The sequence below is a fragment of the Ips typographus genome, linkage group LG4 (assembly GCF_016097725.1).
Source record: "Ips typographus isolate SLU linkage group LG4, UJ_Ityp_2.0, whole genome shotgun sequence".
Lineage (NCBI taxonomy): Eukaryota > Metazoa > Arthropoda > Insecta > Coleoptera > Curculionidae > Ips > Ips typographus.
In genome coordinates, this window is record NC_138425.1 from 13,635,399 (window position 1) to 13,647,689 (window position 12,291).

At 41.2% G+C, this 12,291-nt stretch overlaps 2 protein-coding genes across 2 annotated transcripts in view; one reads left to right on the forward strand and one right to left on the reverse strand.

Annotated features, from left to right (window-relative positions):
• The first annotated feature begins 75 nt into the window (after window positions 1-75).
• On the forward strand, window positions 76-4,609 carry mio (GATOR complex protein mio). Its single transcript, XM_081979210.1, has 2 exons — window positions 76-251; window positions 1,979-4,609. The coding sequence occupies exon 2, from the start codon at window positions 2,011-2,013 to the stop codon at window positions 4,540-4,542; it is 2,532 nt and encodes an 843-aa protein (XP_081835336.1). The 5' UTR covers window positions 76-251; window positions 1,979-2,010; the 3' UTR covers window positions 4,543-4,609.
• A 1,321-nt stretch (window positions 4,610-5,930) lies between these two features.
• LOC145728800 (acylamino-acid-releasing enzyme-like) overlaps window positions 5,931-12,291 on the reverse strand; it is a 39,085-nt gene continuing 32,724 nt past the window's right edge. The window contains 2 exon segments of the mRNA XM_081979318.1: window positions 5,931-6,239; window positions 6,295-6,504. Of these exon segments, the coding sequence (XP_081835444.1) occupies window positions 6,134-6,239; window positions 6,295-6,504 (316 nt within the window). The 3' untranslated portion in view covers window positions 5,931-6,133.

Consider the following 12,291-nt stretch of genomic DNA (forward strand, 5'->3'; position numbering starts at 1 on the left):
AGTGTGACGTGGCAACGCTGTTAGAGTTTGACAGTAGCAGTAGACCCGCCGGTTGACGTTGACATTGACACTAGGTTCACTAGGACTTTTGACAGTTAAAATCAAAACAAATACAAATACTTTTAAATTTTAGATTAAAAATTAGAACCATAGAATTTTAAGAAAAAAGTGTGTTTTGTGTTTTACCTACGACATTTTGTATCGATTTTCTGTAATCATTTCCAATTGGAATCTTAAAAATCGATTTTCTGGTAAGTATCTTTGATATTTTGCTAGTCCTATTTGCTTCTTGCTGAATATCCTTGTTTTTAATATTCAAAAAAAGTCTTAGCATAATATCTAAAATAATTCTAGAGGCATTTGGCATTTTCTAAATGATTTTGGAGGCTTCTGGTATTTTCAAAATACCAGATTGTCAGCATAATATTTCTATATTGTTTAAAGGCTTTGGCATTTTCTAAATGGTCCTAAAGGCCTCTAAACATTTTAATATATGAGTTTAGAGGTTTGTAACATTTTTAAATTGCTTCTAGTGAAATCTGGGAGTTCTAAAATTGCCCAATTTCAAAATTTGCACAAATACACAAAGTTGAAACCAGTCACACAATGTTTAAATGTACAGGGTTGGTCTGTATATTTAGATAACTTTATTTTTGCACCTACGAAAAGACTGTCAATACCAAAGTTATAGGGCTTCTCCTAAATCACCAAAAATTGTTATTGAATAAAATGATAGATGGCAAAGGTGAAAAAATAACTATTTAGGTACTAAGGATGTTAGAGAGAACACAATGTCCTGACAGGTTAAGTTAGGTTGCTGTAGGTAAAGTTCATGGAATTACACACAAGTGCTTCTTACAGCACTAGTTACATAATATACTTTTTCTAATTTTGGCATATAAAGTGACACTTTTCAAAACTGATTAGAGTGACAAAACTTTTTACTTTATGTAAGTAGTTACATAAAGTATCACTTTATGTAACTAGTTATGACACCACAACATGTCGTTGTCACTGTTTATACAAGGTGCTATGAAAGTGAATATTTGTGTTAAATCACTTTAAAAGATGGTTTTTACCGCTTTTTGGTCAAAATTTGAAAAAATTATGTATGCAACACGTTTCGAAAATGTCTTATTGTGTAACTCATTCAAATTGTAGGACCTTGCTGCGCTTGCCCTACAAACATTTATTCGTTACACAAAATCGAACTTTTCGTAACTGGTTACATAAATAGCTATTTTTGTAGGGTTGCCTGTAATTACAGGTTATTTTGCACAAACTGACTGTCATAGTAACCAAGTTAGCACATGTCAAATAAAGACACTTATCATTTAAAACACATAATCGTTCTCAGAAAGTTTTTAATGAAGTTGAATTGTATAGTCATAGTAATTATGCATTTAGGAACTTTTGGAATACTTGCTTGGCTGATATTTAAATTTCTTGCAATTTGGTGTTGCCCTACATGGGGATTTTCAATGCTGGAGCCAATGACGTCCAGTTCAATGTTTTCCTTTAGCACGCTTGTGTTTTGTGGGTTTCTCATATTGAACACTACCACTTTGTCTAAGTTTACTTAATAATCTTTTAAAATCGAATTTGTTTGGATATGTTCTGTTGGGAAATTTTGTAGCGTAAACTTGTGAGGCCAATAAACAATTGTCCAGACATTCTCTAAGAACAAAGATCATATCTATCCTTTCTTCCATTGTATAAACTAACATTTTAGAACAAAAACTATCACTAGCAAACGAAAAATTACTACTAAAGAACGATTTGACAGCTACAAATAATAATTGGCGTCAAAGCGGCAATGTCGCGTCATTTGCAACAATTTCATTCAGTGATAATAACTGGAACCAAAATTTCGTAATAATTAGTTGAAATTTCATCATCACATTTTCAAAAGACCGAAAAATATTCAATAATATTTTAAATTCCATTATCTCTGAAACAGGGATCCGTTTCGTTTCAGATCCTTGATGAAGTAACCGACCAAACGAAAGGATGTCCACCAAATTGGAAATACGTTGGAGCCCTATCCAGGACCGTTTCATTCTATGGCACGGCGACACTATCGCATCCTATCAGGTCGTGCCGCGCTCTGATCGGCCGTATAACGTTGCCGCGTTCAACATATCCAACACCCACTGCGCGGAGCTTATTTTCTCTGCCGGCAGTCTGCATCATGTTAAATGCTTTGACTTGTACCCCCACTCTCAAGGAGACGAAATTATTGCTTTGGGAGGGAGTAGTAAAGTTTCCATTGCGTATATGGCTAAGTTGGCTTGGGATGGTAGAGGTTTACCTCGAAATGATTTTAGCGCGAAGTATCCCAGACAGTGCACTTCAGTGCAGTTCAACCCTGTTGATTCCCACTGGTTGGCTGTTGGATTGGAGAAGTACAAACCTGACAACTGCCTGCTGATTTTTGATGTCACTCAAGTGGTTTGCAAGCGAGAGTACAATCAAGCATTTGTCACCAGTTCGGAAGTTGCCAGACCTGTTTTTGAGTTTGGAATGGCGGAACATTGCCAGAACCTGTCTTGGTTCCATAACAATTGCAAAATTCTCGCGGCTGGCATGAACATGAAGTACGTGAGACTGTTTGATGTGCGCGATCCCACTAGGATTGTCAGTTGCACGGTTACCAAGGCAGCGCTGGGGGTTTGCACGAATCCGAGAGACGACAAATACCTGGCCTCTCACTTTGATAATTTGGTTTACATCTGGGACACCCGGAATATAGAAAAACCACTTCAAATCCTAACCCAATCAAAGACAGTCGGGCAGATTAGTTGGTGTCCTTCTAAAGGAAATTTACTCTCAGTTTTGCAAAAAGACTCTACTTCGGTAACATTGTTTGACGTCCAGCATCCAACTGTAGGGAGTGAGGAGGTGGAACCCACTATAATAGAACGTTGCGTGAACCTGAAAACTGGCGTCGGGTCGTTTAGTTGGCACCCAAACGATGAGAACCGAATCCTCACTTGCGCTTTGCAATCTCAAGGTCGTATTAACATTTCCGACCATTTGATACATGACAGAGTTGCGTTGAATATAACCCCTGATTTGCAACTAGTTTGGACATACGGGAAGAAGGTTTTGAAGTCCCTCAATCTGAGAAAACTACCTAATTTTGAGGATGTTTCCCTGAAAATCCTTCAGAGGGCCAAAGCCAAATACGGTCTGCAGGAAGACTTGTACAAACACTCTGACCAGGTGAAGGAAGACGAAATCCTGTCAAACGTCTGGAACTGGCTCCACTTGAGCGCCAAGCTAGTAGAAGACAACAAAGTGGTTGCTCACAAATCAACGAAACACCCTGGAGTTCTATCCGTCATTAATTCGTCAGACTCTGAAGCTAGTGACGTAGTCACTAAGCTCTGGTCCGATTTGATGCAAAACAACTGCAAAGGCTCAGTCAAATACTACACTCGCTCTGATCGCACTCAAGCTTTGCTTCTTTGCAGCTGGCCTTTGTACAGTGATCCCCCAAATGTTATAACATTTGTGCAGAACTTGGAACGTGAGGGAGCTTATTCCCGGGCAGCCGCCATCGCAGTGTTTAATCTGCAAATCCCTTTGGCCATTGAAGTGCTCAATCGAGCTCCGGTTGAAGCAGGATTGAGTTATGTGGGAATTGCCCTCGCCGGGTTCTCCAACGAGGAGGAGAGCAACTGGAAGAAGTTTTGTACCAACGCTTTAAAGAAGATTTCCGATCCTTATTTAAAGGTTATGTTCAGTTTCTTACTAAATCCTGGGAACTATGATTGCGTATTGAAAGAACCGGAGATGATCGTGGATGATCGGGTTGGCTTTGCCTTGCTCTATCTCCCTGATTTAAAGCTTCTCGACTATTTACTCAAGCTGAGTGGCGAGTTGTGCGACAAGGGCCACTTAGATGGTTTACTCCTAACAGGCAATAATGCGCAAGGGCTGAAACTGCTGCAAAAGTACTTGGACGAGACCGCGGACATACAATCAACGACTCTAATCGCGGTAAGGGCGTTCAGTCACGAATTAGACTCTCCCCAAGTAAAAAACTGGATCTGGAACTACCAAGAACTGTTGAATCGCTGGAAGTTTTGGTTTGAAAGAGCAGACTTTGATTTAATGTTAATCAAAGAGAAAAACGAGAGACCATCGCCACAGATCTACATGTCTTGCACTTACTGCGGTAAAAACATTTCAGCGCACCTGAGATCGTTGAAGAACCAGCAGTTTTCGCGCATCAGTGTTTCGGGCGCCACAAATAAACTGACCGGGTGTCCGCATTGTCGCAAACCCTTATCGCGCTGTATTATCTGTTTAATGACGATGGGCTCGCCAATTGTGGAAAACACCGACAAATCTCAAGCGTTCGATAATTGGTTCACGTGGTGTCAAAGCTGTCGTCATGGCGGCCATTCCAAACACATTACGAATTGGTTTATGGAACATTTGGAATGTCCCATGGTCGGGTGTTCGTGCAAGTGCTACTCGCTCGATTTTACTACCCCCGCCAGACATTTACTGGAAAAAGTCAAATACTGTTAGGTCTGGTTTTCTAGAGAGTTAAGTACGTTTTGTTCCTATACAACTGATATTAAACATTTTACTAGAATGTTTCGTCTTTTAATCTTTCTTACCAAATTATTGACAAACCCTGCCTAAACTGCCATACCTGGACTTATAAAGCAAATAGGGTTTAAGGTTTTAAAATGTGCTCCTATTTTAACTAAAAAAATGTTTGCAAATTGCACAATACTGTCAATCAGACCTTCCCTTTCCAGGAATGGAAAAATTAGTCATGATTCCAATCCGTAATCATGATCGGCCCCCCTGGATCATACATGGCTTACGTGTAAATTATTCACAACAGCAATAAAAAGAGAAATAAACAATAAATATAGTACTTACAATTCGTATATGCCTCACTACTAATAACGTACACTAAACACAGTTAGTACTACTGCACCTGGTTTTTCCGGCTGAACTTTTCCGTGTTTACATTATCACTTTTGACGCAACCGTCCCGGATTGTCACCGTGTGATAACTTCTTTTAGGTTGAGGTGTTGAATTGATTTGATTCATTGTAAATTGTATCATTTGTTATATTTCATATCGGACAGTTAAAAATCTAGGATTCTATATTCGTTCAACCGTTGGCAATTGCCTAGAGCTCGAATCAGCTAAGAAAAGGCCACAGGCGTCATCAAACGATGATGTCACGATCTCTGTACGTCTCGCTTTAAATATTGCTGCTCTCGTTACTTTCCAAGTTGTTGCAGCCAGTCAGTGGCGTGCTATTATTTTATCAGTAAAATGAAACATTTTCGTCGTTTTTAATAAAGAAAATAAAAGACAACAAGTTTTTCAAGGAATGGAAACTCCTTCTGCTTCTTTCTTCATAAATTGTAAGACGTTACTGACGATTTCACGGCCTTGGCTGTATATGATAACACCTTTCTTTCCAACCTTTTTGAAAGACATTTTGACAAAATAACGTTTGTTATTCATAACACTATGTGAACTTCAACTGCGACCATCAACAATACAACCAAAACACCAGACCTCCCTGTCCGCCACTACATTTTTTTAAACTTGGCAACACCGTTTAGAGTGCCGGCTAGTAAAAGCATATAAAAAGGTCCAAATGTCCCTGGCCGCTGCCGCATCTGTTTTAATTGTGTCCAAGTAAAAACCGTACTACGTTGCCAAGTGGCTTTTTGACCGCTTAACAATATATTTTCGGGAATATTTTAATAGGACGCCTCTGATTATATCTAATGCGACGGCAACTGTAGAAGGAGAAAGAAATAGTTTTAAAAACTGCGTCATTGATGATGCGGTGGCCTTTTCTCATCTGATTCCAACTCTACTTATCCGTTCTCTAAACTGTTAAGGAATTCACCAATATCCCTGTAGGAGTAAAAAAACTATATTTATGTTTTCAATTTGTTATTGTACCAAAATAACAACACATGTAAACTAATACAATATTAATAGCGTATCAAATTGTAAGATTATTTTTGTATATTTTTAACCAGTTAAATCACTACTAAACCCTTTATAATAATACGTAAATACTGTATCATAATTTTCAAATAATAACTTTCATAAAAAGTTTTATAGCAAAAATATGCGTTATTCCCTTCCTAAGTGCTCATCAGTCCATAAAATTGTGTTGATTGTGTTATCCATTTCGTTACGTACTGCTCCCAAAGGATGGTTGTCATTATAAAGGTGCATTCTACAGTAGAAACATAACATCCGCAAAGGAAAACAAATAGCTAAACAGCACTTACCTGGCTTTAACATTATTAGCTTTCAGTCTGTACAAATATTCGGCACCTTGATGAGGTGGTACTCGTAAATCCTTTGAGCCGATTTGCAAAAGAGTGGGAGCTTTAACGTTGTGGGCGTGAACAATGGGAGATAGATTTCTCATTTTTAGGAGAATATCGTTATCGATTGGGCCTTTTTGAGTGTAAGGTTCGCCTCCTTCCACATAACACCTGAAATTTGTAGGATTTTTCTATGATCATAAACAGAGCAGTAGCAACTTTTTAAAATAACATCAACAATAATAATTATAAAAAAAAGAAGTAGTAGTCCATTTTCCTTCAGTGGAGTAGTACAAGTACAAAAGGAAGGGAATGACACGCAGTCGTCTCCACAATACTTTATTACGACCTTCAAAGGCCTGCTCTACTAGTTTCGGACATATAAATGGCCATCTTCAGGAGCTACAAGAATAACTTACTCTCAACTCGACAATCAACGTGCGGACTGTCTTTTTAGAAAGGGGGAGACAGTGAGACCCATGTTGTAAAGGTTTGTGAATTTAAGGTTGTTAAAGGTGGGAATAAAGCTGAATGGAGAAAAAAAAAAGAAAAAAACTGACACTACATCCTATTTAAACAAAAATACTTAAAATTAGACCCCTTTTAAGGGCTGGGTTAGACCCTAGGGGGAAAAAAATTAAATGTAAAACCAATCCACCATCCACGGCAGAGGCGATCGAACAGGAAACTATTAATAATAATTATATTGTTACGATTTTCCCGTGGGTTCACACAAAGTCAGTTTAACTGAACAATAAATAAATTTATTAACACTTCAAAACACTCCGTACAATAATTAACACAGCTACTAAAAACACTACTACAATTCCACAATTATTCCACTATTTAAACTTTACCGCGTTCCCCAAATTCACTACTACTGCGGTCGAGACCGCGTCTTTTATATTCGCAAACCACGTTCTAGAATGACCGCGAAACGCTTCGCGGGTTGCCTTGACCATTCAAGAATTTTCCAGGTAGCGCTTCCTAACTGTGGCCTACTTTAATACGCGCCCGGCCAGATATTGCGGCGCATCGGTTTCATCCCGAGGCGAGCGCTCGTTAAGAAGTATCGAGCATAGTAGGCCCAGACCGTAACACTGCCCCCCTCTTAAAGCTGATCGTCCCGATCCGCTTCATCCAATCCCTGGTATTTCTTGAGTCTGTCCAGATGGACAATTTTCATCTTGCCTTTGGGGCTGCGTGGACTCTGTACACGACGTCGTTTAACCTTTTTACCACATTGTAAGGTCCCTCCCAAACAGGTGTTAATTTCGGTGATTTGCCTTTCTTCCTCTGAGGGTTAAACAACCAAACTTTATCATCCTTCTGGAACCCTCCCGAATTGGCCCTCAGATCATAACGAGCTTTCATCTTGTCGCTAGTTAGATTTCAAACTTTCCCTGACCAGATCATGGATGTTCAGTAATCTGTCTTGCAACTCGTCAACGTAGTTCTCAATGTTCGTGCTTTGGCCTGTTGGAGATCCGAACACCACATCGCATGGAAGTCGCAGTTCTCGACCAAACAGAACTTTAGATGGTGACTGTCCCGTTGAGTTGTGGACTGCTGCTCTATAAGCCATCAAGAAGAGCGGAATATGCTGGTCCCAATCTTTCTGATGCTGGTCAACAACCTTTGAGAGATGTTGCTCTATGGTCTTATTAAATCTCTCGACCATGCCATCCGACTGAGGATGAAGCGGCGTTGTTCGGGTCTTCCTAATGCCTAGCAGGTCACAGAGCCTCTGAAAGAGCTTGGACTCAAAGTTTCGTCCCTGATCAGAGTGTAACTCCAACGGCACACCAAATCTACTGAAGACATTTTCGACGAGAATATCAGCGACTGTGCTGGCTTCTTGATTTGGAATCGCAAACACCTCAGGCCATTTGCTAAAGTAGTCCATGGCAACAAGAATGTACTTGTTGCCTCTGTTGGTCTCCGGAAAAGGCCCAGCGACGTCTATGGCTAAACGTTCGAAAGGCAATCCGACGTTGTACTGCTTCATAGGTCCCCGGGATCTCGTCTGTGGTCCGTGGCTAGCTGCACAAATGGAACATTGTCGACACCATGATTTCACGTCTTGGCAGTAGTTCACCCAGTAAAAACGTTGCCGGATTTTGTCCAAAGTCTTATTTACTCCCAAATGAGCACCAGTCTTTCCATTGTGCATTTCCTCCAGTACGTGGTCGACCCTTCCTCTGGGAACTACCAGCTGCTTCCTTATCTCTTTTCCATCGGCACTCTCCCAAGCTCTTTTTAGCAAGCCGCCTTCAACCACAAGCGAGTCCCACTGAGCCCAAAGTGCTTTGAACGTCAGGCCTTTGCTAGAGATTTCTTGCCATGTTGGTCTTGGCTCGCTTTGTTCCTTTCTCAACAACAATGGGCCTATGTCGCTGTCTTCTAGTTGATCCTTCCTGATCTCATCGGGACTCCATTCATCATCGGTCTTCAGCTGAACCATTCCGATGGACACAACTCCCTCACGTTGTTCCGCTTTCTGGCAATGTTTGCATTCTTCGGTGCAAGGTCTTCTTGATAGAGCATCTGCGTTATTATGCAGCTTTCCGGGTCGATGCTTGATGTTGAAATTATACTGCTGGAGTTTTTCAAGCCATCTTGCTACTTGTCCTTCCGGTTGTTTCATTCCGAGGAGCCACTTGAGTGCCGCATGGTCAGTCCTTATCAAAAATTCCTGTCCGTACAAGTACTTGTGAAAGTGATCGACTGATTTTACTATTGCCAGTAGCTCTTTTCTCGTTACACAGTAGTTCCGTTCTGCTTTGGTAAGTTTCCTACTGAAGTATTCTATGACATGTTCTTCTCCGTTTTGGACTTGAGACAATACAGCTCCAATACCAGAATTACTGGCATCTGTGTCTAAAATGAACTTTCCTTTTGGTTGTGGATAACTGAGGATGGGACTGGAGCAAAGTGATGCCTTTAATCTTCTGAACGCCTGATCACATTGGGTATTCCAACAGTAGGGCGTTTTGTCCTCAGTAAGTTGATGTAGCGGAGCTGCGATGTTGGCAAATCCTTCCACAAACCGTCTGTAGTAGGTGGCAAGTCCTAGAAAGCTTCTGAGTTCGTGTTTATCCTTTGGTACTGGCCATTCTCTAATTGCTTGGATCTTCTTGTCGTCCGTCTGGATTCCGTCGACCGTCACCACATGCCCAAGGAATTCGACTTGCTTTTGGAAGAACCAACACTTTTTGGCGTTCAATCGAAGATGGGCACCACCTATTCTAGCAAATACTTCTTGCAAGTTGTCCAGATGTTCTTCAAAAGTTTTTCCCATCACCATGATATCGTCCAGATAAACCAAGCAAGTCTTCCAGTTAAGGCCACGAAGCACAATTTCCATTAGTCTTTCAAACGTAGCAGGAGCATTACAAAGTCCGAAGGGCATCACATTGAATTGGTACAGCCCATTTCCAGCAGAAAAAGCAAGTCTTCTCCTTATCTTGCTCCTCAATGCCAACTTGCCAGTACCCACTCTTCAAATCTAAAGTAGAAAACCAACAGGATCCTGCCAAAGTCGTCAGTGTGTCGTCGATACGGGGAAGTGGATAGCTGTCCTTTTTGGTCACGTCCATTCAGTTTTCGGTAATCTACACAAAATCTGCTTGATCCATCTTTCTTATGACCAGAACAACAGGTGATGACCAAGGGCTGCAGGATTCTTCTATAACTCCGTCGTCAAGCATCCTGTCCACTAATTCCTGCACTTCCTGTTGTTTGGCTATTGGTAGTCTCCTAGGTGGTTGTCGAATCGGTTGTGCATTGCCGGTGTTAATTCGGTGTTTTACAATGGTAGTTTTTCCCATATTGTTCGGTGTTCCAAATATGCTACCATGGTCCAAAATCAGTTTCCGAGCCTTCTTCAGTTGTGGTGTTGACAGATGTTTCCAGGTCTTTTCAAGTTCATTTAAGAGCTTGTTTTCCCCCCAACTGCTCCTCCTGTTCTGGTAACCCATCGCAATTGGTTATTTTGACTACAGGCTCGAATACCGCATAATTTCGCCTTTGTTGATTTTGACGTCGTCTGGAAAAATGTTTGCAACTCTTATTGGGACTTCACTTCCTCCATTTACAAGTGATTTCCCAATGAGGCATCTTCCTGGTCGGTCCGGGGTTCGTACAAGTCCAACACAGCTCCCAGAATTCTGCTCCAATTGTCCAATGATTATTTGCTCGGAATTGCCGCTTATTTTACTGTCTGAGATGCCAAAACATTAATGGTGGACTCATAGCGGTGATTGGTTGACAGGATGAACTCTTCACTTCCAAACCTTAGGATATTTTGCTCGGATTAAAAGAAAATCCATGTTGACGAATCAGGTCCATTCCCAGAATAAATTCATCTTCAATATCTGCTACTAACACGGTGTGGTAAACGTAATCCTTCCAAGGCAAATCTTGACTGTTATTCTCCTAAAACTTAGCCGATTCTCCAGTCACAGTGCGCAGGAGAATACTTCTTCGTAAAGGCTTAATTTGGCTTTTATCCACAAGGTTTGACCGGATCAAAGATACTGCCGCACCGTATCCAAAGTAAAAGTAACGTTCATCGCATCCACCTTTCCATCTACGTTCAGGCTTCCCATTGATCTACCCAAGCTTCTGATGGAGATAATTCTGGGGGCTTTGTTTTCGCTAGTCAACATTCGCCCCGTAATGTTGACTAGTGGGAGTTTTCCTGGTCCCTTCTGTGATGGTTGTACGTCCCTCGTTGGAGAGCGGGACGGTATCCTACTCGACAATCTCGTTTCATGTGTCCCGTACGTCCGCATCGATAACACTCCACTCTCGTGATCGGGCGTGATCGTTCTAACTGTGTGGAAAGACCATTTCCTAATGCTGCCACTTGTTGCACTAATTGGCCGAACATTGATTTAATTTCATTCATTGGTGTAGCAGCATGATCGGCTGGCGGTTCTCTCTCCTCTTGAATAGTCACGGCCCTGATCCTTGGCTTAAGTCATTGCACGCAGCTTCAACTTCCAGCGCTCGAACTAGTAATTCGCTGCTGTTGCTTCCTTTGAACATCTTCAGCATTTTCTTTACTTCCAGATCTCGAATCCCATCTACAAAACACTGTGCCACAAGTTCTCTTGGATTTCATCCGGGACGGCTGGGTAGCCAGATGCACAAGGCGACGAATTTCGGCCTCAAACTCTTGTAAATTTTCACCAGTTTTCTGCAGTCTTGCCTTTAATTGTGTTTGGTACACTCCTTTCCTATGCTGATCCCCATAACGTCGTTCTAATGCAGCTACTAATGCGTCATAGTTGCTTTGTGGGCGATAGGCAGAGTCTGTAACAGCTCCAATGCAGGTCCTCGTAATGCCACCACCAGTGCTACAGCCTTTTCCTCGTTACTCCATCTATTTGCATTTGCAGCGGCCTCAAATTGGAGTTGGTACGTTGCCCATGAAGTTTGACCGTCGTATGTGGGAGGCTTGATCTTGTTGAGGCCCGTTTCCGGTGATCACTGTAGAGCTGGCTCCTCTGCTGTCAATTTCTGCTCTAAGTCGCGTAGCTTTATCTCACATCATTCTGCATTTTATTAATGTCCTCCCGAACATCAATCTGAATTTTACTAATGTCGTCCCGAACATCATATGTCTTCCCGAACATCCTTTAATTTTTCCTCAACATCACACTCCATCTTTTTAAGGACTATGGGTTACATACTCTTGGATTTCTGTTTTGGTCCCGCTAGACCGTTCAATATTTCTACGTTTACGTTTTTCTTGCATTTCTATATCTTGTTGTCTCATTCTTTCTTTTTCTTCTTTGTCTTGTTTGTCGAATTCTTTCTTGTTCTTCCTTTTCTTGTTGGTCGAATCCTTCTTGGTTCTTGTCGAATCCTTTCTTGTTCTTCCTTGTCTTGTTGTCGAATCCTTTCTTGTTCTTGTCGAATCCTTTCTTGTTCTTCTTTGTCTTGCTGTCG